We start from the raw sequence: 27,436 nt of genomic DNA on the forward strand, positions 1-27,436 counted from the left end.
ATCTATTTTATTAATTAGACATAAAAATAAATCAAATAGTCGATCAAATCTGATCTCCTACCAAAAATATTATTGTCATATATTTTCCTTTAAGGATCTGAAACCTAGCAATATTGTGGTGAAATCTGACTGTACGCTGAAGATCTTGGACTTTGGGTTGGCGAGAACCGCTGGCACTAGCTTTATGATGACGCCCTATGTGGTGACGCGGTACTACAGGGCCCCGGAGGTCATCCTGGGCATGGGCTACAAGGAAAACGGTAAACCAATCACAGGGCTACGTGTAGATTGACCAACACTTTTAAGTAACACTAGAATTTTGGGGTTTATAGACCCTGTGAAAATGGAGTTTTGTGTCCAAATATTTTTGTATTTAGTATGTAAAGCAGTATGTTTTATGCAACTGGTAGTATGCAATTGGGAAGTTTTTATTTACAATTACGGATGTCGTAATTACGATGTAAGTTGCGTTCAAGTCATCTTAGTCAGATCAAAGATGGCAAATGTACTGTACCATTTCTACAAAAAAAAACAGCAAGAGTTGCATTTATGCATTTTTATGGATTTATGTGCATTCAACTCCTACATACGATCTTCCTGGGATGTCTTGAATGCATCATATATTGTGGTCACATGACCTTTCTATATTGTATATTGAATTCGCTGAATTTTCATTTTGCAAGTAAAAATTTAGCATTTTAATCAAATTCTGGGTAAAAATGTCTAATTTTTGACAGATTTATTCAAATGAGCCAAGAAAGAGATGTAGTTGTTGTAGCCAATTGCTATCATAGTACACATGCTACATACTTCAGAAATTACCAAATTTCTTATTGAACTATATTCCAATAGCTATATAAGCCTATATTTGAAATGTTGGGTTTGACTTAAAAAATTGGAGTTCTGTGGCTTTGAGTATTTTAGTAGGTATATGCTCCAGTATGTTTATGCAACAAGTAAGATTTCAACTGGTAGCATGTTATATTGTGGTCACATGACCTTACTACATGGCATATTTAATTTAGTACATTTTTATTTTGCAATGAAATATTTTCATTTTTAAGAAGTCAAGAAAGAGATGTAGTTGGTTAACATCTGCATAGTAATCATAGTACGCATACTATATACACATACTAAATTACCAAAACTTTAAAAGTTAACTATATTATACTAACTATATGAGACTATATTCTAAAATGTGGGTTTTATAGACCCAGTGACATCACAATTGGAGTTTTGTGGCTTTTAGTCTGTCTACAAATTATTTTAGTATTATATTTGGTATTTGAAGCTTATGCAACAAGTAAGATTTCAACCAGTAGCATGTTATATTGTGGTCACATGACCTTACTACATTGCATAGTTAATTCAGCGAGTTTTCATTTTGGTATTAAATTTGGTTATTTTATGTAAAAATGATTTACGTTCTGACAGAACAGTATAATAATGAGTCTAGAAGTATATAGTTGGTCAATATTTACATGCTACTCGTAGTACATATGTAATATGCATTAGAAATTAGTAAGGGTAGTATTCAGAACATTGTTTGTCTATGGTTTTGCCGCTGTAATACTTTTTTGTTGTTGTTGTTTTGCTATTTAAAAACAGAAGTTGTATCAATGTTCTGTTTTATAATATACAGAAATACAGGAAGGAAAATTGTGTTAAATGACAGCATTTATGTATAGGTGATGCTACAAATGTGTTAAAATTAGCTATTTGGATAAAAGTCAATGGCCCGGTTTCACAGACAGGGCTTAGACTAAACCAGGATTAAGTCTTAGTTCATTTAGGGAATTTAAGTAGCTTTCATAAATGTGATTTCGAAAAAAGAAAAAAAAAACATTACTGGTTGTGCATCTTGAAACAAAACAATAACGTCAGTGCAACTGGCTTTCAATTAAAGGCAGGGTAGGTAATACATGTATAAACAACTTTCTTCCAAATTTGTTTAAACTTTCTATATATATCAATGCATAATTAAAATGTAAGTACTCTGATAAAAAGAGTATAAAAATCGAGTGACTCTAGACCGTTTAATCTGTATTAAACACAGCTCATTATTTCCATTTCGGGACGAAACATAGGATTGGCTTAGGCGACTGTCACTCTCTCGCAACCATGGCAACCACCCTTTTGCCACACATGACCTGCCCACTTGCGCGTGCACGTTTGATTTGAGGAAACAGCACGTTTGATTCAACAGGCACGGATCCTAGGAATACTAAAACAATGGCAGAGAAACAGCAAGCAAAATTCACAGTACCAGTCTATGCAGTTAGTGAAGGCAAACCAGGCAAAAAAGGAAGACAGTAACAGTACAAGAAAAGGCAATGAACAAAAAGTCTTTTGATAAACAAAGAAATAAAACGCGAGTTAAAATCGGCGTGGCTTTCCAGCGATGGCGAGAACTGAGGGAACTCAAGGGGCTGAAAAGTGACTCCTTGATGGCTTTATTTCTGCTGGACAGGTAAATCTTTCTTTTTGTATTTTGATCATACATATTTGTTTCATGAAGCATGTGTCATTAGCACACGTAGTTGCGTAATATAGCTAACATAACATTACTTAGCGAGCCGTAGTAGAGGCTTTGGAAGGAGCCCAGAAGGGAGGGGGTGGAGTGAATGGAAATAATGAGCTTATTAATGAGTCTTTAAAACAGTCGTGAGAGGTCTACAGTCACTCGATTTTTATACTTTCTTTTTCAGAGTACTTACATTTTAATTATGTATTGATATATAAATAAAGTTTAAACAAATTTGGAAAAATACTTACTTAATATACATTTTTTTACCTACCCTGCCTTTAAAACAGCTTAAACATGCACTGTAGTCCAGGACTGGCTTATTAAGCCTTGTCTGTAAAACCGGGGGAATGTTGTTTTTAGATTTGAGGTTGGGAAAATTAGTTCAGTACTTAGATTTCTTGCTAACCTGCTGTTAATTTTCTGAAACACTAACAGATTTCACTGCTTGAGAACACAAATAACACATTAATACCCTAAGGACCAAAATGTTAGTGTGTATATTTAGAGTATGGAGGAAGCAGAGAGAGGTCAGGCTATGGGTTTCCTGCCACAAATGGTCCTCCCCGAGGTCTGACCCCAGCTCTTACTTTGATCTGAGCAGTTGTGGAATAATCAGCTCACGTTATTATTTCTCTCTCCATCACTCATGACGGTTTGTGCAAACACTAACCTCTCTTTTTTTCCTTCGCTCTCTTTTTCTCGCTTCTGTGCCTGCAGTGGATATTTGGTCAGTTGGTTGCATCATGGGAGAAATGGTGCGCCACAAAATCCTATTCCCCGGCAGGGACTGTATCCTTCATGAGTGGATCTACAGTTTTATCAAGCAGAATAAAGCTGTATAATTCTTAATACGACACCAATTTCACAGTGTTATATTTTAATCTCAAAATAGACTGAAAGACAGATCATTTTTTCATTCCACACAAAACTGTAAGGTTTTTTTGTTTAATTTTATTAATTTGAAACTTTTTCTTATATTTTTTTAGTGATGCACAATCAATATGTAATAGTAATATTTATCATATACATTAAAATACATATATTATGTAAACAAAAACTTTATTTTGGATGTGATTAATCGCGATTAATCGTTTGACTATATATATATAAGAACTCATTTTATGAGTACTATTTTTTTTTTTTTTTTTTATGGTTTACATGATTTTGTGGTCCACATCCACCTGACTGGACCAGTGTTCATCTGTCCAGGCATAACTAATCGTTTACTTCTGTAATTCTTCTAACCTGCAGGTTTTGCTTAGGTTTTCGTATTATAGATGTGTATAGCTTCAAGATCACTATGCTGTTTGAATCTCTTTTTCTCACTTTATAACACTCGCTCTTTCCCCTCATTCCTTTCAGTCCTCTATGATTACTGAAGATTTTGTTCATTAGGATGCTGTGGGATCACTTTCTGATGTGTTTTTGAGTCGGATGTGGCGGCCTTGCACCTCTCCTCAGCACATTGTATTCATTCGTCCCTTAATAGGAAGCAGTTCTTGCTTAATTGGCATTTAGAGATAGCGAAACTCGTGAAATAATGATACAGTCTTCCTCTCCATTCACTCATTAGGTTGAACTTTATTCATTTATTTAGCCATTTTGCTTTCGGTTGCTGCTTTCCTATAGAGTTCAGTTGTAGTTATAGTTAAGTTATTAGAAGAGCAGTGCTTGTTTTCAGCTCTCTGAACTGCAATTAAGGTATCGATCCTATAGACCAAGCTTGGCTTATTTGGTTCTTTTTAAAAACTCATTAACACATGCTTGAGTGAACTTCTTTGCTGTGCTGTTTCATCAATACCTCTTACATAGTCAGAGTCTACAGGGTGTGCTTTACCAAAGCCTGATTTTAAGGTAACACTTTATTTTAAGGGGTCCTTGTTACACACGTTACATGTACTTACTATTATTATAACAATGAATTATTCATAATTACATGCAAGTAACCCTAATCCTAACCCCTAACCATAAAGTAAGTACATGTAGTTAATTAATACTCAGTACTTAAATGTATAATTACACTGTAACAAGGACACCTTAAAAAAAGTGTAACCTTACTTAACATCTTCACTTTGGTTGCATTTAACTTTGCACCTGATATGCAAAAAATGTGCCCTTTATTTTTTATTTATTTTTTTCTCTATCACATTCTGCTACCCTTTTTTAGATTGCTAACATAGACGACTTTAATCTCCTCGTTTGATAATAAATTAGAATACTTAATACTTGAATATTGCATTATCTATGAGTTCATAAGTCAGATTTTGAAGAAACGGAGTCATTGATGTCACTTTGAATATTCTCAGTCAGTACTCTTTAGAAAGCTGTTCAACAGCCTGAAGAGATAGCATTTTAAAGCATATATGTCAAAGGTTGTACTGAAATGTAGACAGCTAAACATCTTTTTTATAAAATACCATCTTTTTGCATATTTCAGTGGCAGGTTTGTATGTACGCAAGGGATATTCTAGACTGCACTGTAGCCAGGTTTGTAAACACATGAATAAAAGCAGTTAGCTTCATGCTAATGAGAAACTCCATTGGAATTAATTGAATCAAGAATCTGAGTTGCTTGTAAATCTGGTTATTATGTTGAAATATACAATGCATGTGTGATTTTATGTGGTAGGCCTATATTAAGTGTCTGTTTGTGTGTTGCATGCGTGTTGTGTGTGCTGTAGTGGACATGTGGTCTGTAGGCTGTATCTTTGGGGAAGTTATAAGAGGAACAGTGCTGTTTCCAGGGACAGATCGTATCCTTCCCATCTGTCTGTTCTCCAATCCTCACTGCTGTCTCCATTCATATTTTACTTGCCAAATTTGACCTAAAATTTTATAATTATATATACAATTGTTCAAAAAGTTTGGGTCCGGTAAGATTTTTTTGTATGTGTTTGTATCTTATGTAAGCCTATATTGTATCTAATGCTGAATTATTTGACAAAAAATACAGTAAAAACTAAGTAAAATTTTTTTTAATGTTTTAGGTACAAAAATAAATGTTTTATATGTTAATATATTGTAAAATGTATTTATTCCTGCTATAGCTGGGAACCTTAATGATTCTTTTAGGATTCTTTGATGGATTGAAAGGTCAGAAGAACAGTATTAATTAAAAAAAATAAAAAACTTATTTTGCTTGTTAAATACGACATTAAAAATGTTATGTATATATGTATGTGGATATATACAGACAGACATAAAGAGCAGCGTTTGTTTAAAATAGACTTTTTTAACATTATAAATTCCACAGCTGTCAATTTGATCAATTTAATTAATTCTTAATTTATAATAATAATAATAACAACTGAATAAAATAATAAAGTAATTCACACACACACACACACACACACACACACATATATATATATATATATATATATATATATATGAATTTATGAATTTTCATCTAATTAATTACAAGATGTGGTGATAAATTAATCTAATTAGTCACATATCAAATTTGGAGAAATTACTCTAAAAAGTTCATTTAAAGTCATTGTTGTGCAAAAAATCTAACAGAGATTACAAAAAGTAGATTCAGCAAGAAAAAACTAGTTTGATAAAATGTATTACATATCTTAATTTTATTATTATTACTGTCAAAATATGAAATTATTTCTTTAATGAAATGATACTCTAAATAATAAACTAAAACCGCCAGTAGGTGGTGGTAAATGTCTTAATGATTCAGTCATTGAGTCATTTATCCATTCATTTGATTCGTTCAAATGGCTGATTCATTCAGGAGTGAAGTAAATGGTTCTTTATGAATGGCTCATTGAATCATTAGGTTTCTTCGACTTGAAGCATGTCATCACCATCATCAGACCGATCGGTGTGTGACATCAAAGTACTGCAAGATTTTAGAGATCAGTCGACTTCTTGTGCCTTTGAATCACTGTCGTGGTACTTTGATGTCACACCAATCGGTCTGTGCAGCTCCACTTCAAAGCCAACTCGACTATGTCCAATGGTTCAACGAGCCAAATGGTTCACCCAGTTCATTCAAAACGTGGATTAAGAAATTAAATGCTGCTGTGGGTTGCTCGGGGATGAACAGTTCTGATTTGTCTGATTTAACATTGTGTCTAAAATAACACAATATTAACTTCTTAATGAACTGTTGTATAAGATGAGTATCAAATTTGCACTTGTGTGATATTGCCTACAGCTCTTGGATATTTCTTAACTATGTAATGTAAATATGAGAAAAAATTTCAAATGGACATTTTGCCCCATATTTTGAACTTTAGGGATATTCTCTAGGCTCTAGGCTAAGTTGTTGCCCTGCCTCATATTAGTCATCAATCGACTGTATGAAAGGGCAGATGATCCACATAGGTCTGGGGCGGGGCAATGCGTTAATAATTTTAACACATCATTTTTCTCCATAATTAATCTAGTTAATGTGTTAAATTACCAACCCTAATATATATATATATATATATATATATATATATATATATATACACACAATAGCAAATATGATATAATTCTTGAAAACTCCTCGAACACAGGAATCTGATAGAAACATACCTGTTTTTTTTTATTACACTCATCATTTAACCTGATTTTGGAAGGTATTTGTAGAATGAAAGCCGCTGGGCAGCTGTTCAGCTCCTCAGACGTGTGATGAGATCAGAGGGGGAGTGATACGGGCCGGGCTTTGTGTTTTGGGTAGGAGGCAGTGGGCCGTCCCTGCAGGATGATGTAATGTGGTCCTGGCTGCCATGGCCCTTTGAACCAAAACCCTGCTTTGTGGAAATAATGGGAAGCCTGGGGAGCAAATGCAGTCATGTGACTTCCCAGGGCCAACTGGGCTACCATGACAACATCCATTTCCCCCTCTGTTGCTAGGCACCCATAGAGACGTCTTCAGGATCCATTCTCTCCGGGCCGACTCAGACCTATGTGCTGTAAAAATGCTGTAAAAATGCCAGCAGTCTCCCTCTCTCCCCATTCCTGCGCCTGCTCATTTCCCACCGCTACACTTCTGTGATAATGACACCAACGAGAAAATCGCTGTGAGAAATGTCATTTCAGAAGAACAGAGATGCAGTTCAGATTTATTAAGACTTGTTTAATCGGTTGAATAACACACTTTGTGTGATTTTTATATACACTCTACTCCGAAAGTTCTTTAATGTTTTCGAAAGAAGTCTCTTATGCTCACCATTCTGCATTTATGTTATGACAACACAGTAAAAACAGTGATATTGTGGAATATTATTACAGAACTGTGAAAGAACTCTTTTCTGTAATTTATTCATCATTACTCCAGTCTTCAGTGTGAAATGATCTTTCAGAAATCTTTCTAAAATGTTGATTTGCTGTTCAAGAATTTATTATTATCATCAATATTGTAAATAGGTTTGGGGTAAGGGATTTAGTTTTTTTTACTCAATCAAAATTGACAGTAAATTGTACATTAAAATAAAATGTAGTACATTTACAAAGTTACAACATTTTTGTTTCTATAGAGTTTCTATTCTGAATGCTGTTCAACAATGAATCTTGAGGAGAAAAAAATTGTATTACGGTTTTCAAGATTGCTAATAATAAGAACCATTATTAATGAATGGAAAATAATAACTGAGCACCAAATCAACATATTCAAATGATTTCCGAGGGATCATGTGACACTGAAGACTAAATTACATGTTAAAATATATTCATATAGAACAATGTTCTTTTCAATTGTAATGTTGTAATATTAAATTGTACTGGTTTCACTGTATTTGTGATCAAATAAATGTAGCCATGCGGTGCATAATAGACTTGACTACAGTAGATAGTTTAGTTTATTTTTGAAGTGTATTTTTTTTCCAACTAATGCAAAGGTAGGAGTAAAACTCTGCATTTGAACATTCAATAGCAAATACTTAAACTAATAACAAACATTTGGGCGGCATTACACAAATATTTCCACATAGTGACATAGACGTGTGGAGGCGTGTTTGAATGAGCCGTTTTAGGGGTGTGTGGAAGAGTCTTAACTTTGATCAAGAATATCTCTTTGGTTTTGAGACTACAGTCTTTGCAACTTTACAGATCTTCTTCATGCACCAAGAGCTTGTTACACTCCAAAGAGAAAGGAAAAATTGAAATCGCATCATATGACCCCTTTAACAGTAAATATTGCAAATATAAATAAATGCATCCTTGGTGTGCATAAGAGACTCATTTCAGCAAAAAATCTTACACCAGAGAGTCTTATGCCAGAATGCAAACACATATTGAAAATGAAAATGTAATATTGGTTCTTATGGAGTCTAATATGAAGTAAAATTGGCATTCTCTTGATTGTGATGACTCAGCTGATGATTTAACTCGAGTATCATCCATATCATTATATTATGTACTGATTTGGTTTCTTTTTGTTTATTTAAAAAACAAATTCAGGCTTTTTCCCACTCCGGGCCTAGTTAGGACCCCTTCGAGTGTTCTAACCTTTACTGATTTAGCTTTAATTATCCTGGAGTGGAAGTGTAATCAAACTTTATTTTATTACCGATGGCATTTCTAGGCTCACAGCACTTGCTTTTATTTTTATCTTGTGTAATCATGTTAGAATAATCAAATTATGTCGTTATCTTCATTTTATACTCCATTTAAATGTGAAATATCATACTCTGTGTAATGCATAAACAGCCAGCCTGAAGGCCGTACGTAGGTGTTTTTTTTCCATGACTCCACCCACTTTCAGACATCGACCAATGGAATAAGGTTATCGAGCAGCTCGGCACACCCTCTCCTGAGTTCATGAAGAAACTGCAGCCGACGGTGCGTAACTATGTGGAGAACAGGCCAAAATACGCCGGCCTGACCTTCCCCAAACTCTTCCCTGATTGCCTCTTTCCTGCAGACTCGGAGCACAACAAACTCAAAGGTAAGCCAGAGTTTATGCACCTTTAGTTGTAAGCATGTTCTTTGGCATACAAACAATTGTCAAGTACTGTCACAGTATTTTGTGTGTTTGAAGCATGAGTTTGAATCTCATGAAAACTCTTTTAAAAAAGTTCTGATAAAATAAAATAAAAATAAATACAAAAATGAAAGTTTTGTAAAAAAAAATAAGGATAAATAAATACACTCATACATACTTACTTTTATTTACTTTGTATAGAGAAAACAAAGCCTAATTTCATGACCAATTTCCTCCATTCTCAATAATAATATTAATAAAACAAAAACAGTATAAAAATTAAATGTTAATAAATACATAACTTTTTTATAAATTATTTTTATATGATTTTTTTATGTTAATATAATGAGGATTATTTTTATGACCATTAGAATTTCCTCCATTCTTAATAAAAATAAAATAAAAATGCTAATAAATAAATATTTTAATATAATAATATAAATACATATAAATGTAATATATTAATACATTGTAATTTTTTTATAAGCTAATATATTGTGTGTAAGGACAACAAAGCTTATTTTGATGATCATTAGAATTTCCTTCATTCTTAGTAACCTATTGTAACATATATATATATATATATATATATATATAAACATTTTTATGTGGAAAAATATATTATTAATTATAGAGTACATTTAAAAGCCATTTCCTTGTGAAATTAACTCTAAAATACTGCTAGGATCATTAAAAAAAATCTAGTGGGTGAACTAATATAATCAGTTTGAGTCATCTCTTTGTTATTTTCCTGGTGTGCCTGCATGAATCAGGCAGCTATTTCCTTCCCGTTTGTGAAATTGAGAGATGTTTCTTAAATTGTGCTCAGAGCTGTTGTTCTTCAGGGGAAAGCAGAGACGAATCATGAGCTTTTGATATGAAAATTGCGTGGAGTTTATTCTCAGTGAAAAGACATCACAGGCAGATGCTGAATGTTTTACAGTTTGGGAAACAAGAAGGGATATAAGGCAGTGCCTTATTCAAGGCTCCATGAACTGTTCTGGGTGTGTGAGAAAAACAAGGTCTACTGAGAGACCGAAATATTATTTTAATGTTATTTTATTTTATTTTGTTGATTTATGTCATTTTATGCCATTTTGTCATTTAATTTTGTGCATTATATTTAATTTCGTGCCATTTTGTCATTTAATTGTTGTGCATTTTATTTATTAATTTTTAATTTAATTGTGTCATTTTATTTTTGCATATTTTATTTATTTATTTATTTATTATATCAGTTTGCATTTGTTTTACAATTTAATTGGATTAAATTTTTTTCATTTTGTAATTTTAATGTCATTTTATTAGATTAAACTTGCCATTTTAATTTAAATTTGCAATTTGTAATTTTTTTGACAATTTGTGATGTCAGGTTGCATTTTGATTTTATTATTTAATTTAATTTATTTTGTTTGATTTTATGTAATTTTATTTTGCCATTTTATTTTATGTAATTATATTTGGTGTCATTTTAATTTTATTTTAGTGCTTTTCAATTTTATTTTATTTTTTATTTTATTTTATTTTATGTGATACATTTGATTATCTTTTGTTTTTCAGTTCCATATTATTAGTTTATGTATTTCTTTTCCCTAATCTATTGTTATTTCATTGTATTTATTAGTCTTTTTATTTAATGTAATTTTTAACAAAATATTTAAACAAACTTTTTTGGTTATTTGTGATCAGCAATTTGACTTAGTCTACAAAGAGACATAACAGTTTCTGTAATGTTTATCAAACACGTTCACATGACAAATTGATATTGAAAGGCAGAAAGGGAGAGCGAGTCAGAGAGAGAGAGAGAGAGAGAGAGAGATGTACAGATCTGCAGAAATCGGTGTCGGCCATTTTGAAGCGGTCCAGCCGGTGGCAGAGAGAAGAGAGAGATGGGAGGATGCTGTAAGAGGAGAGAGAGAAAGAGCCTGACTTTACACAGCTATTTATGGAGCAAGAAAGTGAGCGATGCAGAGAGCGTACAGAGGTGGAGAGGAAGAGAGGGAAGGAGAGTGTGATGTTTCCAGTGCCCTTGCAAAGAGAACTAGAGGATGAAATGTGAAGATGGTGAGATGTTTGCACCGAATTCTTCTAAAACATCTGAAATCAGCAATAATTCTGTTTCCTTCCTTAATAAATGTCCCTGCTCTGATTCTGCTGAAGTTCCAATAACTATATATGTAACATACAGTATCTGTTCACCATGTCTGCATCTATATGAACAGAAATGCAGTATTGTGAAATGCTGTTGCTACCAGTTATTCATAATGATGATTAATTATTATAAGTGCTCAGTTAATAATGGTTCTCATCATCACAGTTTCTGCAGCAAAAGCATGTGACACTGAAGACTGGAGTTATGATGCTGAAAATTCATACCATGGAATAAACAACAATTTCAGATATAATCAAAAAGAACAATGTTCTTTTACATTCGAATAATATATCGCAATATTACCATTTTTGATCAAATAAATGCAGCCTTGGAAAGCAAAAGTCTTCTTTTAAATAAAAAGTGACTAGATATTTGAATTCATTTGTGTATTTTTTCGAAAATCTGCAAAAGTTGGAATAAATTTTATAATTACCTTTATAATTATTATGTTATAATCATTTAAAATAACTTTTAATAGTTATAATAATTTTAAGTAGAGTTCTGTAAAATGCCTTCATTTGGCTGATGTAAAGGTTTCTACGGTGTGTTGTGATGTGTTTTACAGCTAGTCAGGCCAGAGACCTGCTGTCTAAGATGCTGATCATTGATCCCGCTAAGCGGATATCAGTGGACGAGGCCCTGCAGCACCCCTACATCAACGTGTGGTACGACCCGGCCGAGGTGGAGGCAGTGAGTATCTGTCACTCTCAGCTGTGTCCACACTACTGCTGGCCACTGCATGTCTTTACTTTAGCCTACTGAGACCTACTCTGTAAAAGTTTGGTCATATTTAGTATTGTGAGTCATCTTTTTCTACATGATTGGACCGATCATGATATCCTCCATCACTCACAACTGATTGAATATGTGCGAGGAATGTTGTCATGTAATGCACAGCACTGTAAATAACTACCAATCAATATGACATATTGCAGATGTAAGGTTTTCAGGGCAAATAAAATGCATGGAAATATTTAAAAATGAAACATTAAGGTTAGGTTTAATTTAAAATAAAATATATAAAAATATGAATATGTATTTATTTTGTTGTTTGCTTGCTTGTTTGTTTTAGTTGATTTGTTTTCATTTTACACATTTATTAAATAGTAATACATTTTATTATTCATAAAATATTATGTATTAAATCACATTAGGTTAGACCAATTTTTTTTAATCGCGTGCATGTAAACCAAGTCTCAATTTTTTTTCTATATATATTTATTGAGATCAAAATATATATATATATATATATATATTTTTTTTTATTTAATTTACACAATACAAATTGTGTATTGTTTTTTTTTTATTAACAATTGTGAATGAAACTCACCACATTAGGTTATACCAAATACATTTTTTTTAATTGCATGCACTTCCACCAAGACTCAATGTTTTGTTTTTTCCTACATTTATTCAGATCAAAATATGTATTTTATTAAAAAAAAAATAGGTTATACCAATATATATATATATATATATATATATATATATTTTTTTTTTTTTTAACTGGATGCATTTGAACCAAGTCTGAAATACCTAACAATTTTCAAGTTTATTTTTTTTCAAAACAACAGTTTATATATTTATCTCAATTTATTAATTTATGTAATATTATTTAAAAAAAAAAAAAAAAAATATATATATATATATATATATATATATATATATATATATATTCTTTTTTTTTTTTTTTTTAGGTTTTTTAGGTTTTTGTATGGTGAAATATTACTTCAGTCTGAAACAATTTGATAAATATAATGACTAATATTTTATATAATATTATATTATATAGATCGAATAGATCCATACTCAATAGTTGAAATCATTCTCAGGGTCTGTGTTGCATTTGTTCAGTTTGTAAATGTTTGTGGTTGATTCTGGGGACCTTCATCAGTTTGAGAGGACACAAGAAAGGAGTAAAAATAACAGAAAGTTGTCCTGAAAGTTGATGAAGATTTCTAAACATTCAGTAAGCATTTGCCTCGGCTTCTATTCACACGTCCCCTTTTGACAAACAGCTTGTTCTTGTCTAAAGTTTGTGTCTGTAATGTTTCAAAGGGGTTTCAAGGACGCAACAGGTCTGCTTTTCTTGTTCTAGAAAGTACAGAACACAAAGTACTGAACAACAGAGGAAAACATGTAACAAAAAAAACCCAGCTCACATTTATTGTCTGTAAATATCTGTTAGCAGATGTCATTTTATGTGAACATACCACTTTTCTGTTGACCCAAATATGAATCGAAAATACTAATCTGATAGAAAATCTGACATTCAATAGCAAATAGTTTGTTTTAATAACCCATGAGCATCATTATGATTAGTGTGATTCTTTTCTCCTTCTCTCTGGTGTTTCTCTGTCTCTGATGAAGGCCAGGAATCAGCAGATATCCATGGTAAATAAAGACCATTCCACACTTAGGAAACCCCCTCATCTCAAATCACTCACACACCGATCTCTTTGTAACACACACTGACGCCTAGAACTCAAAAACAGAAAAAGATTTCCCTGAAATTTGCACAGTGTGTCAATATGTGTGTATTTGTGTGTGTTTGTACTGTGTACTAATCTTGTAGAATGTTTGAAAGGAATAATACAATTAAATTCAGTGTTCAAGTAACATTTAGAGGCAACAGAATAGAATAGAATAGAATAGAATAGAATAGAATAGAATAGAATAGAATAGAATAGAATAGAATATAGAATTCTGAGGAGGTTTAAAGTTTAAGGCACCAGAAAACCTTGAATTCTACCAATTGGTGGTTTCAGCAAATGGGAACCCTAAATTATAGATTTTTATGATGATGTTATGACATCTCTTAGGTCAACCAGTTAACAAAAGGCCATCCAATCACATCGAACAAACAGACAGAATCGTTTATTCACTTTTAGATAGATTTACTCAGTGGAAAGGCGGTAGAAATGACTCACCTGTGTGCTTTGTGAAATCAACTAATATACTTCAGATGAATCTTGCATATTATTATTGTGCAATAAGGAATCCCAGTTTCCATAATACTCCATTCAGTGCCATTTACATCTCTTCCTCTTAATTCTCTCTGGCTTGTTACAAAACCTAGTGAGCTGCATATACACAGTAGACAATATTTTGGCAGCAGCACAGGAACATTTGAAATGTTGCTGCGGTTTGATTTTGTTGTGTCCATGATGCCCAAAAATGCAGTCTAGTTATGCTGCTCACTAGGTTCTGAGACGCAGCCTGTGTTTCTCATGTCTCTGTCTTAATCTGAAACCTGACGGTGGAGTTTTCTCTGCTTTTCTGTCCTACTAATGGTGGTGTTTGGTCCTTATTTACTAAGTTCTTACTGTTGAACATGTCAACTGCATGTGCAAGTGGTGCTAACACTTTACATTACAGTGTTAATATTTTTTTTATTAAAAATATTATTAGTTATGTAAATGATTGTTAAAGTGTAATATGTAATTTACTCTGAACACTGTAATGTAACATATTAACCCAGATATTTGAACATTAGAAAATATCATACTGTATGTAGTGCTGTGTTCTGATCGTGGTTTATGCAAGATGAATAGCATTGCATCAAATAAGTGACTCTGCAGGAGCAAATGTACTATATTTAGACATTTTAAGTATGGAAGCCCGTTTCCACCATGGAATAAAAATATTAAAAAGGCAATTGCAATTTTTTTATATTTCCTTTTCTCGCAATTTTGAGAAAAAACTATGTATAAAGAGATATAAAATCAGAATTACGAGATAGAATTCCAAGAAAAAGGCAGAATTGTGAGATAAAATTACGAATCACAATTATGGTTTTTTTTATTTACATTTTTTTATTCCATGGCGGAAACAAAAAACACTGAATTCCGAGATGTAAACTAAGTAAGAATTGTAAAAAAAAAACAAAAAAAAAAGACAGATTTGTGATATAAACTGAATTCTGAGTTTAAATCTTGCAACTATGCCTTATTCTACAATTATTATTATTATTATTATTTTAGAATTGCAAGGTTCTATCTTGCATTTCTGAGAGAGAACTGTGAGATAAAAAGTCACAATTTTTTTATTTTGTTTTATTCAGTAGTGGAAACGGGCTTCCATAATAAAGCATGTATTTTTAATAGTAAGAGGATTTATGATTAAGGACCAGCAATGATACGTTTAAGACAAAAGACACTCAGTGTTTCTGATTTTGATGGGGAAGGATTAAATATGTTTCTCTCTCTCTGTCTCAGCCTCCTCCACAGATCTATGATAAACAGCTAGATGAGAGGGAACACTCGATTGATGAATGGAAAGGTAGGCCTTCGTTTGGAGCTCTCTGCATGTGGACATCACATAACTCACGGCCCACAGAAACATCAAGAGATGAAGCTGTAAATCATTCCCGCACACGAGGGTGGCCGCTTTCCATTGACTTCTGTTGTTACTGAAATACAGGACTATTTATACTGAGATCATGCTAGTTTCTATCCTCAGATGCTAAAACTTTATTTGAATGAACCTAAAGTATGTACATAAATGTGCTCTTTCTCTGTGTTTTTCTCTGGCTCAGAGCTCATCTATAAAGAGGTGATGAACTTCGAGGAGAGAACAAAGAATGGTGTTGTGAAGGGACAGCCCTCTCCCTCAGGTACTCTCTGTGCATAAGCTATGCTTCTGTAAGTCAATTTAAAGTGATTTCCGCTGTTTATGAGAAACCCTCCCATTGTGGTTGCTTCATTTGTCCCTGTCCCCCTCTCATCTCGTCCGTGTGACTTGAACGGAGCACGTCCTGAGTGTGATTACGTGCTAGTTGTTCAGTCTGTCCTTGACATTGTTAGTGTCTGTTGTGGTCTTTGCTGAAATTAAGAAAAGGTGCTGTAAGTGATTTTACCCAATACTTTCTGTTATGAAACAAAACCCCGCCCCTAAAGACATTCCAACTAAAGTGCACAGTGATTGACAGGCAGAAAGTGTTTCTGATTGGCTAAAAAAGTTTGGGTCTCTCCAAAAGGGTGGGAATTAGTTTAGTCAGATTGAAGGTGTGTGGTATATACCAAACAATGATACCAAAACACGCTTACAGCATCTTTAGGAAAACTTTATTACACTCTATTTATTTTAGCCTATTATTATTATTATTATTAGATTTACAGAATTACAATTGATCTTTCACTAAGACCTGTCTTAAAAATGCAATCCACCATTTTCTCAAAAAAGATATTATGTTGCAATTCAGTAAAAGATATGTTTGGAGTTTCTTTCTATCTATCTATCTATCTATCTATCTATCTATCTATCTATCTATCTATCTATCTATCTATCTATTTTATTATTCAGTTGATTCTGAGAATTTTCTTCACTTTTTAGTTTGTTACTCTGTAATTCAACATTTTTTAAGACAAATGCCAGATAAAACTGCTTTGTGGCGTCAAAATTCAATTTAGCAGACATAAAAATAATATCTATCCAATTTTTCACCAGCATATATTTTTACATTCTTTAAAGTTAACAAGAATCAACTGGGGGCAGAGCTTAGTGAAGGGGAATTTTTTTATTATTTTATTTATTTAATTTTTTTCATTATGTAAATCAATTCTGCAGCAATGTAAAAATATCCAAGTAATAGTATAAAAAAATAAATACACACATTATTTTTTGTATTTACAACTAAAATGCTGGGAAATGACATGCCAATGTTTAAATGTATTTGTGTTTTTATAATGTATTGTATATTTGCCACTGTATATGTATGTTTCATAATTAAGGTGGGAGTCCATGGTGTCTGATTTCATCAATTTACAAAAATCATAGTTCAGACAAGTCTGAAATATTTGTAGGATTTAGTTTGCTGATTGACTCAGCGAAAAGGCTTTTCTTTTGAGGTTTGTGGGATGTTGAGTTGCAGTGTGTGTGTTTGACCTGTAGATGGCAGCACTGTAGATGTGTGTGTGTGTGTGTGTGTGTGTGTGTGTGTGTGTGTGTGTGTGTGTGTGTGTGTGTGTGTGTGTGTGTGTGATTGCATGTCTGCAGTCCTGCAGCACTGAGAAGATGATAGACAGTGACTCCAGCTCCTCATGTTTGCTTATTAAGAAAGATCTATTGGTTAGGTTTTTTTTTATATTGTTGGGGTGTTTGAATTTCTTTTTTCATTTTTTTGCTAGTGGTGTCCATCCTTTTCTGGCCTCATTTTCTCTCTCTCTCTCTCTCTCTCTCTCTCTCTCTTTCTCTCATTCAGTATCTCCACTTTGTAATTAAGTGCTTGTGCTGAAGTAAGCAGTCGCAATGCAGCTCAGTATTTCACAGCAGTGTGGGTCAATGTGTTAAATCGGCACAAATTCAGTTCAATTCAGTTTCATATATCATATATGATTTTAAAACAGCTTTACAAATTGTAGACTTAAGTGAGTGTGTTTTATGAAAGTGTTATATTTGTATTTTTCTGACAGCTAGAGCAAATATAAACGGCAGGTTGTTTACTGTACAACATACATAGATCACATGACTATAAACATGCCTGATTGATGGTGTTTCTAGATGTCCTGCTCCAGCAGTGGGGGGTTGTTTATGTAGCGTCCCGTACTAAACAGTGATTCAGTGTGTTTAGTTAAACCTGCAGAACTGGACTGGGGTTCAAATAAATCCTGGTTCCCTTCCTGTTGGATTGAGGATCTGGGAGTCTGAGATGCTGCGGAAGCTGTAGGAAGCTTCATCCTGCAGTGTAGGAGGGAGATTTATGGAGGTCTCTGGGGCGCTGGAGGTGTCCTTTGTGGGGGATGACTGCAGGATTCTGTTAAGTGAGAGAAGAGTGATGTAGCTGAAAGTCTGTTTTTCCACTCGAGTGGTCACTGAAATCACATGTGTGGGATATACATGATGCTGTTTACTGTGAGGGGAACTGTGGGTAAAGAAAAACCGGGGCAATTTGACAAGAGGAGCTGGAGGGCAGAGTTTCTGAGATAGATACATAGGAAATGGGCATTAGACACCCAGAAAATCAGTATAAGCCAAACACCCTCCAAAAAATCCAGTCTAAGCTGGTTTAGCTGGTTTAATATGATTTCTTGTACTGGCCAAGCTGGTCTCCCAGATTGACTAGCTGAAAAGTTTAGGCCAAAATAAAGATTTTTATTTTTTTTGGTCTGGTCTAAAATTTGGTTTAGGAGTATATTTACTGTATCTTTAAACTTTTTTAACTATATAATGACTGTTCTTTTTTTAGGATTTCAGCCTGTTTATTTAATATTTCATAATGTACACTATGGGCTCAGTCAAATTATTATTATTATTTTAATAAACTAAAGTAATAAAGCAGTTTAAGTTGCATTCAGCAAGGATGCGTTAAATCAAAAGTGACAGTAAAATATTAAAAATCTTTCAAAATGTTTCTGTATATATATTCAAATTAATGCTGTTCTTTTGAACTTTCTATTAATCAAAAATCCAGAATAAAAGTCACAGTTTACACAAAAATATAATCTTTTATTATTATTATTATTATTCAAATTTATATGAATCAGAAATGTTTCTGAAGCAGCAAATCGGCATGTTAGAATCATTTCTGAAGGATCATGTGGCACTGATGACTGGAGTAGGCCTAATGATGCTGAAAATTCAGCTTTGCATTAAGAAATAAATTACATTTTAAAAATATATTAAAATAGAAAACAGGTATTTTAAATTAAAATAATATTTCATAATATTACCGTTTTCTTGATCAAATAAATGCAGTCTTGGAAAGCAGAAAACTGAAGTTTTTGTCAGCTATTCAGATTTTGTGTGTGTGTGGCTAAATACTGCTGTTCTTATGTGCTATGAGGTAACTGACGCTCTCAATGTGATGTGATGTGTAACTAGTGATCATATTTTGCTGGTCTGGCACATTTCTACAGAGAGAGAGAGAGAGAGAGACTAAAACAGACAGTGACCGTAAAGCTGACAGTGATTAAAAGCTTTTACCCCTAAATGTCACCCACCCTCATCATTTTTTCTTCTCATTTTAAAGGGTAGCTTCTGCTTGCATCATTTATCATATTGTCTTTTTTTGTTGTTTTTTGCTCTAGCCCCTCTCTGCAGTCACACTCCAAACCTACATGTTTGAAATGTTAATCTCAAACGAGGATGTGGGCAGTGTACTATAAAGTTATTATAAATCATGTTCACATCATTGAATAGGTATTAAAGAGCTGCCTTCTATTAAAACCAAATAAGTAGGCCGTCATTCAAGTAAATTAGCTTGTACTGTTATCATAGGAAGCCGTTTAAGGGGTTATTTGTGTTTGATTTGTATCAAAAGCAATCTCCTTGCAGGTTACTGGATTGTGCAGAGCTCCTGTTCAAACAGACTCTGTGAAGGATTTGAGGTTTTCTGGGTTTATAGGGCAGTCAGTGCAACTCTCAAACCTGATGATAAAAAATAGGGACATTTTGTCCTTTTTTTCAGGAGCCTTTATTTATGACTTCATATAGATCATTAGCTCCACCTAGTGGTGGAAGATATGCTTGATTTTTGTGTTTTTTAAAAACAGGTTTTGTTATAAACGTTGTTTGCTCATGCATATGGTGTTAGGAATGTGAATATAACCTGCCCTAAACAGTTTTAGCTGCATAAATTAATATCTATAATCATACATCTTGTTGAGGAATGGTCTGTGATTACTTTTCTAATCTACCAGCCATGATTACCAATTAGCAGAAAAAAATAAAATAAAATAAAACATATAAATAGATTTATTTATATATAATGTCTAATTATATTTATTATATTATTTCATGCTAAATTGTGAAATAGTTATCAAATGTTAAACACACACACAAACACACTTTTAAAAGTAACTGATTAAATGTATCCTACTAATATTCTTTTCCAAGTATATATGTAAAAAAGAAGAAAAGTACAGATATATATATATATATATATATATATATATATATATATATATATATATATATAAAATGTATTAAATATCTAATTATATTTAATATAGTATTAACGTAAAATTTGTGTAAAATTATTATATAATTTTTAAATATAAAATATTTTTATAAGGTAAGGTATAACCTAAGGCAATACTTTACACTCAATTATATATTTTTGTAAATGTTTCTATTAATTATTATTATTATTATTATTCAATATCTTATTAAATCAATTAGTTTAAATAATCATGTAATTTTGATTTTGATAAATATCTCAACATCCTACAATATCACCTCAGATCCAAACCCAGTCCATGGACTCCACCCTTAAGCAACCCTCTTTCATCCCTGTGGGAGATATATATATATATATGTGTGTGTGTGTGTGTGTACGTTTTTATCGTTATTGTACTTTTTAATATTTGAAAGTATCTCTTCGCTCTGTAGAGGGCGCTGTGGCTGTGCTACTTTTTTCGTTGTAACCGTTTATCCCCCGTTACTTCCCTTAGCGCAGGTGCAGCCATGAACAGCAGCGAGAGCCTCCCCCCCTCCCCCTCCGTCAACGACATCTCCTCCATGTCCACCGACCAGACCCTGGCCTCCGATACCGACAGCAGCCTGGAGACCTCCGCCGGACCGCTGGGGTGCTGCAGGTGACTAACCGCCTGCCTGCGCAACCCCATGTTCTTCAGAAGGTGATCGGCACCCGAACGAGAAATCCACAAACCTCGAAAACATGTAATTACCAAATAAATAAAAAAAGTAAATATATACGTATAAAATAATGTATCGCGCGTACATTACGACAAAGTATGCATTTTCATTCAAAGAAACATCTGAATATGTATATTTATGAATCTTCACTAGTTGCTTTGCTTTGAATCCCCCTCATATGGCATCCAAAAAAAAAAGGAGACTTCGAAAAAGAAGAAAAAAATCGGGAATCTATGTAAAGTGTACATTGACTGGCTGATATCTAATACCTTGCGATTTTCTGTGCTTCACTCGATGTGGCAGGGTGGGCTTTTGTTTTAACGAGCACCGATCAACCCTTGTTTTCTGTGATGGTTTTTAGCTTGTTCCGGATATTTTCGGACGGGCCGGTGTGTCTGTGTGCGATAAAATAATATGTACAATGGCGCCCCCTATCTTTTGTATATATGTAATTGTGTACAGTTGTGAGGCGTTCTCAGAGTGGGACTGACGGCCAGTAGAGGGAGTATTTGCACACCTTGCCACATCACAGCTAATCACCTGTTTCCCTTTTGCCTGTAGTCTTGCATGGTCAGAGATAAAAGTAACTTAGCTAATTATACATATACAAATATAGAGAACCGTGTTTATATAGCATTTAAGGGTGAACGTGGGCGTTTCTGTCGCTCAACAGGAAGTGAGGCTGCTTTACAGGAAGCAATTGAGGGGTACAAGCACTGTCGCTGTCATTTTCTGCCTTTGTGTTTGTGAAACTCTGGCTCTCTGCAGCAGCCTTGCATGCTGTTCCGTCACCCTTGAAAGGTGTGTGTAACTAAAACGAATGCAGGTCGAGAGCATGAACCTCATCCTCACCTTTTGTTCCTCGCAAACAAAATCTCATCCCAAAACTCATATTTTTGTGTTGTCCGAAGGGAATCAACGAGCTTACTACCTAAATTTCAGCTGGAGTTTATTTATTTAATGTCAGATCTGGGAAGTGCCTTTGAAATAATGCAGTTTCCTCCTCGAAAACACGAATATAGTAACGCAACGGCTCTGATAGAGGTTTTCCAGGTGGTGTCGGATGTGTCAGGTCTGTTTACCCAATCCCACAATCCCCTATTCATGTAGAGATCCTGCGTTAGATCCAAGTGTCTGATTTAAAGTCATTGTATGTTAAAAAGAGGCACCTGGACTCATATTTCTACACTGATCTGTTATTAGCCCCAGATCTGAGAACTACAGTGGCTCTAAACAGTATTTGGACACTTAAAAATGTCAGTGAAATATAAAATACAAGTCTGTTTTTCTCCAGTTCAGTCTGGTGCGGTTCGTTTCATTAAACTAGGAACGTACCACTACCACAAAACATTTATGAGCAATATATCATCTCAAAGCTACCATTTTAATATACTGTAAAACATACTAGGTTTTTAAATGTGTCAAAATATGTTTTGGGGCCACTGTTTGTTGCAATGTAACCCCACTCTTCACATTTAATTGTTACATGAAAAAAAGAAGAAGACAAGTAATGTAGTCTTTCAAACACACATGGCTGATGTTTTTAGTATTAGGTAAAGATTAGCTTCATTGAATTAACATTATGCAGTACACAGTAATTTGAGCATATAATTTTTAAGTTGTACGGTTTTGTTATGTACCTGTACTTGATCCGTGTACTAAACATTTTAATAAAGGGATGAAATACTCAAGATTTTTTTGGTTGTTTATGTAACAGCTCTCATTTGCTAACTCATTCTCACCCAGAAACACTGTTTTAGTTCTTTCATTATTAGTATTTCAATTATTTGTATTTTTCACAACACCTTTATATGGCACTGCATGTTAATGTATGTTTGTTTCCACTTAAAGGAATAGTTCGCCCAAAAATGAAAATGTGTCAAATATATACTCACCTTCAGGTTATCCAATATATAGATGAGCTTGTTTCTACTTCAGAACAGATTTGGAGAAATTTTGCATTACATCTCTTGCTCCTCTGCAGAGCGAGTCAAAACAGCTGATAAAAACATCACAATAATCCACAAGTAATCCATAATAATGCGATAACCTGTAATAATGCGTCATCCAGTGAAAAATTCCATCCCTGTTTTCTTCACATGAAAATCTGAACAGCAATTTGCACTGTTTTCGCTTCTAAATAGTGCTTGATCTGTGCATATTTCTCTCCTGATTCAGACAAGACGAATTTTTCCGCTGGAAAAAGCAATATTATGGATAGAGGATTGCATTTTATGGTGTGAACTGTTCCTTTAAGCACCTGCAGAAATATGCTCAGATTGTGCTTTTGTTTTCATGTTAACACTAATCAAACGTGATTAAATTATTATTATTTTTTGCATACATTTATTACCTTTGACATCGTATATTGACCCTTATAAGATATTCCAGCCTTCTGTTGGACATTGAGAGCTGACATCATTCAGGTGCTGTTTTAAAAAAAAAACAAAAAAAACAACAACAACCTTTGAACCTTGAAATCAAAAGCCATTTAAATACCCGTTTTATTTGTATGAACATTAGCAGAATGTTTTCACCATAAAAATCGACATCACATTTCCCACCAGTAACATATCTCCAGAGGACAGAGAGGGGTTCTGGGAGGTCTCCGGTCTCTGCAAACTACTTCAATATGGCTGCTGATGATTTTACAACAGGGTGGACACATACATACGTACAGTAGCTTTTGTATTACTATTGTTAGAATTCAATACTAATTGTAAAACGTTGCGTTGGTTCATTTTAGAATAGACAGACAACAATGTGGTGTGCCATCTTGCATTTTATACAGGTTATTTTTGACGAAAGGGCCCTCGTATCTGTCGGGTCGTGCACAGGGTTCATTTATTGCCAATCCATCATCTCAAATCATCCGTTTTTAAACTTTGCATCATTTAAACCAATTGTTACGAAATTAAGCTCAAAGCATTGACTTGTAATTGTAAGGTTTCCTTGAATTTCAGCCCAGGAGTGTGTATTTCTCTCATGGTGCTTCAAATAACAAACGTTGGGATGGCTTCTGATCAATGTAGGTGTCAACACTGAATGTTTGTACTTTTCACACTGTTATAATGCTGCTTCTGAAACCAGCGTCCATTACAATCCTGAACAGTGATGTACGTGGGATGCCACTGCTTTGGCATTGTGGGTAAAGTACTGAACGTGGCAGTTTGTTCTGTATTGTAGAGTTTGACTTTGTCTTGTAAAAGTGGGAGTGCGGTTTGTGAACAGGAAACAAACAATTGGAAATGATGTAACTTACTGTGCTATTATGATGTCATCATTGAAATTCAAATTGATTGGTCGAGATGAGAAATGTACACTGTTAGAGAATGGAATTGTAAAATATTCCCAAGTTGTTGTTTTTTATTGTAAGGTTTTGATTAAAACCATTCATTAGCCAGTCTTGTATGTTCATCAATAAATGCATGTTCACTAGATGAAACAGTCCTTCAGCTCCCAGTAAACACATCTGTCATGTTATGTTTGAAATGAAGGTGTATATCATGTTCTATTGCCATCCAAACAGAGAAACTGCACAACAGTGTACTGCTGATCAATCAATGTGACGCTGCAATCAAAGGAAACACTCAGAGCAATACAGACCACATCATCATTACCACTGACTCCTTTCACTTTCTTTCCATTTTCTTACATTTTACTACCTTTTCTTTAATTCTTTCTTTTGTTCCTTTCCATTTTACTTATTCAGTTCCTTCTTGTTTCATTTTCTTCCTTCACTTTCTTTTCTTTCCTTTTCTTTTTTTGTTCTTCCTTCTATTAATTTATTTTTCCATTTTCCTTTTCTTCTTCCCATCTTATTTCCTGCTTGTTTCCTTTCTTCTTTTTCCATTTCATTTCTTCCTTTCTATTTCTTTTCAATCCTTATTTTCTTCTTAATATTTTGCTTTTCCCCATCTTCCTTCTCTTCCCTGCCATTTTTTCCCTTTCTTTCCTTCTTTTTCGATTTTACTCCTTTCACCTTCCCTTCCTTTCCATTCTTCCTTCCTTCCTTTGTTTTTCTTCATTCTTTCCTTCCCTCCCTTCTTCCTTCTGTCTATTATTATTTTCCTCCCTGTTATTTTTTTGCCTTTTCCCATCTTCTTTCTCTTCCTTCCCTTTCTTTTCAATCTTCCTTACTTGTTTTTCCTAATCTATTACTTTTGGCTTCATTTACCTCTTGTTCCCTTCCCTTCCCTTCCCTTCCCTTCCCTTCCCTTCCCTTCCCTTCCCTTCCCTTCCCTTCCCTTCCCTTCCCTTCCCTTCCCTTCCCTTCCCTTCCCTTCCCTTCCCTTCCCTTCCCTTCCCTTCCCTTCCCTTCCCTTCCCTTCCCTTCCCTTCCCTTCCCTTCCCTTCCCTTCCCTTCCCTTCCCTTCCCTTCCCTTCCCTTCCCTTCCCTTCCCTTCCCTTCCCTTCCCTTCCCTTCCCTTCCCTTCCCTTCCCTTCCCTTCCCTTCCCTTCCCTTCCCTTCCCTTCCCTTCCCTTCCCTTCCCTTCCCTTCCCTTCCCTTCCCTTCCCTTCCCATCCCATCCCATCCCATCCCATCCCATCCCATCCCATCCCATTGCTTGCTTGCTTGCTTGCTTGCTTGCCTTTCTTCCCTTTCCTTTTCTCTTCCTTATTCCTTCCTTTAATTTCCTTTCTCATTTTTTGTTTTGTTTACTTTTGTTCTTCCTTTCTTCGTTGACATTCTGTTTGCTTCGTTCTTCCTTCTGATTTTTCTTACTGTTTTTCATTTTCTATGGTTATTCAATGTCAGTAGAGTGCAATAACACAGCTCTTTAAGTGAATAATGAATAATGGATTGTGTTTGTAATCATGAGTTGATGCTGTGTGCTAGTTAATGTGACGAATCTCATGTTCAACTCAACTCTTTATGGTTTCATTTGGACTCAAGAGGGTATTTCAAAACCTCCACCTCTCTCTCTCTCTCTCTCTCTCTGTCTGTGCTGTCAGTGAAGCGTTCTGTTGAGAGTTTCAGGAGACTGTGGTTCTTTACACAGTGTTGTTTGACATATAATGTCATTTTCAAACCTCTTGCTTCAGGCTGTTGTTCAAATCAAATTATTCTACAAATGCAAGATTAAATGAGATGGTTGGGGAAAAAATGAAAATAAAAACTAAAGATTTAAACAGCACTATGGATTGCTGTTAGCACCCGACATTTTAAAGGTACTGTGTATGTAATATAAATATCTGTATGTGAATCAAAATAAACTCCTTTGACCTTGAAACTAATTGTCATATTTTCTTGAATGTATTTATCATATATCTTATGTATTAATGAATTTGAAGACCTAGACACGTGACTGGTAGATGTTTATGGGTTGTTGACAACGTGAACATTTATATAAATTTGAGAAGGGAAAGTGTATAAATTAGCTTCTGTAATTGGCTTCTAGATGGTATTTTTAATCACCTTGTTGATTCATTTTAAATGTTTAACATTATGTGACAAATTAACTTAAAAAAATTAATATTCAATGTAGATTCTCAATTAATATAGGGTCATAAACACTGCATGCATGATAATTGCATTAAAGGCAATATGCAGTTTAAATTGATATTTCAGTTTACATTAGCATGCCACATTCATGCAAGAAATATGTGTGTGTGTGTATATATATATATATATATATATATATATATATATATATATATATATATATATATATATATATATATATATAATTTCTTTATTTTTTTATTTACCTATTTTTATTATTTGTACTTGCCATATTAATAGGTATTTTAATGCATTTCATTTTCCATCAAATGAACAAAGCCCTGCTCGCTGTGGTTCACACTCAAGTAGTCTGCAGTCAGCACTGAAGTTAAGGGTTTAAAGTATTAATCACAAATGTTCAAAGGTAAACTGAACCTCTTAATCCCAGCTGCTCACACATGGAGTCTTTCTGAGAATTTCTCAAGCTGTGGAAGTGCTAATTCATTTCACAGCCTGCAGCTGACCTGAACTTTGACCCTTTTTTTTCTTAGAAAGACCTTAATTAAGTTGATCAGCTATATGTGGTTTTCAGTTTGTGGAGACATTTCATCTTGTCTTTCTGTCATCCTCTTTTGAAGAGTATTTTTTTTTTGGCGCAATCTTTAACAAGTAATGAGATTTTTCGATTTTACTCCTTTCACCTTCCCTTCCTTTCCATTCTTCCTTCCTTCCTTTGTTTTTCTTCATTCTTTCCTTCCCTCCCTTCTTCCTTCTGTCTATTATTAT

General features: G+C 33.8%; 1 protein-coding gene across 10 annotated transcripts in view; it reads left to right on the forward strand.

Annotated features, from left to right (window-relative positions):
- Positions 1 to 22,897, forward strand: part of LOC132117000 (mitogen-activated protein kinase 10) — a 73,455-nt gene extending 50,558 nt beyond the window's left edge. For 4 of the 10 annotated variants that reach the window (XM_059525974.1, XM_059525978.1, XM_059525979.1 and 1 more), the window contains 8 exons: positions 95 to 260; positions 3,245 to 3,316; positions 9,237 to 9,419; positions 12,173 to 12,297; positions 13,978 to 14,001; positions 15,825 to 15,888; positions 16,145 to 16,222; positions 21,005 to 22,897. In XM_059525974.1, the coding sequence (XP_059381957.1) occupies positions 95 to 260; positions 3,245 to 3,316; positions 9,237 to 9,419; positions 12,173 to 12,297; positions 13,978 to 14,001; positions 15,825 to 15,888; positions 16,145 to 16,222; positions 21,005 to 21,147 (855 nt within the window). In that variant the 3' untranslated portion in view covers positions 21,148 to 22,897. Of the gene's footprint in view, positions 1 to 94; positions 261 to 3,244; positions 3,317 to 5,208; positions 5,281 to 9,236; positions 9,420 to 12,172; positions 12,298 to 13,977; positions 14,002 to 15,824; positions 15,889 to 16,144; positions 16,251 to 20,999 lie in introns of all 10 variants that reach the window. The other 6 variants (XM_059525973.1, XM_059525980.1, XM_059525982.1 and 3 more) reach the window with 6 other exon arrangements.
- Positions 22,898 to 27,436: the final 4,539 nt, after the last annotated feature.

The sequence above is a fragment of the Carassius carassius genome, chromosome 36, assembly GCF_963082965.1.
Source record: "Carassius carassius chromosome 36, fCarCar2.1, whole genome shotgun sequence".
Classification (NCBI taxonomy): Eukaryota; Metazoa; Chordata; class Actinopteri; order Cypriniformes; family Cyprinidae; genus Carassius; species Carassius carassius.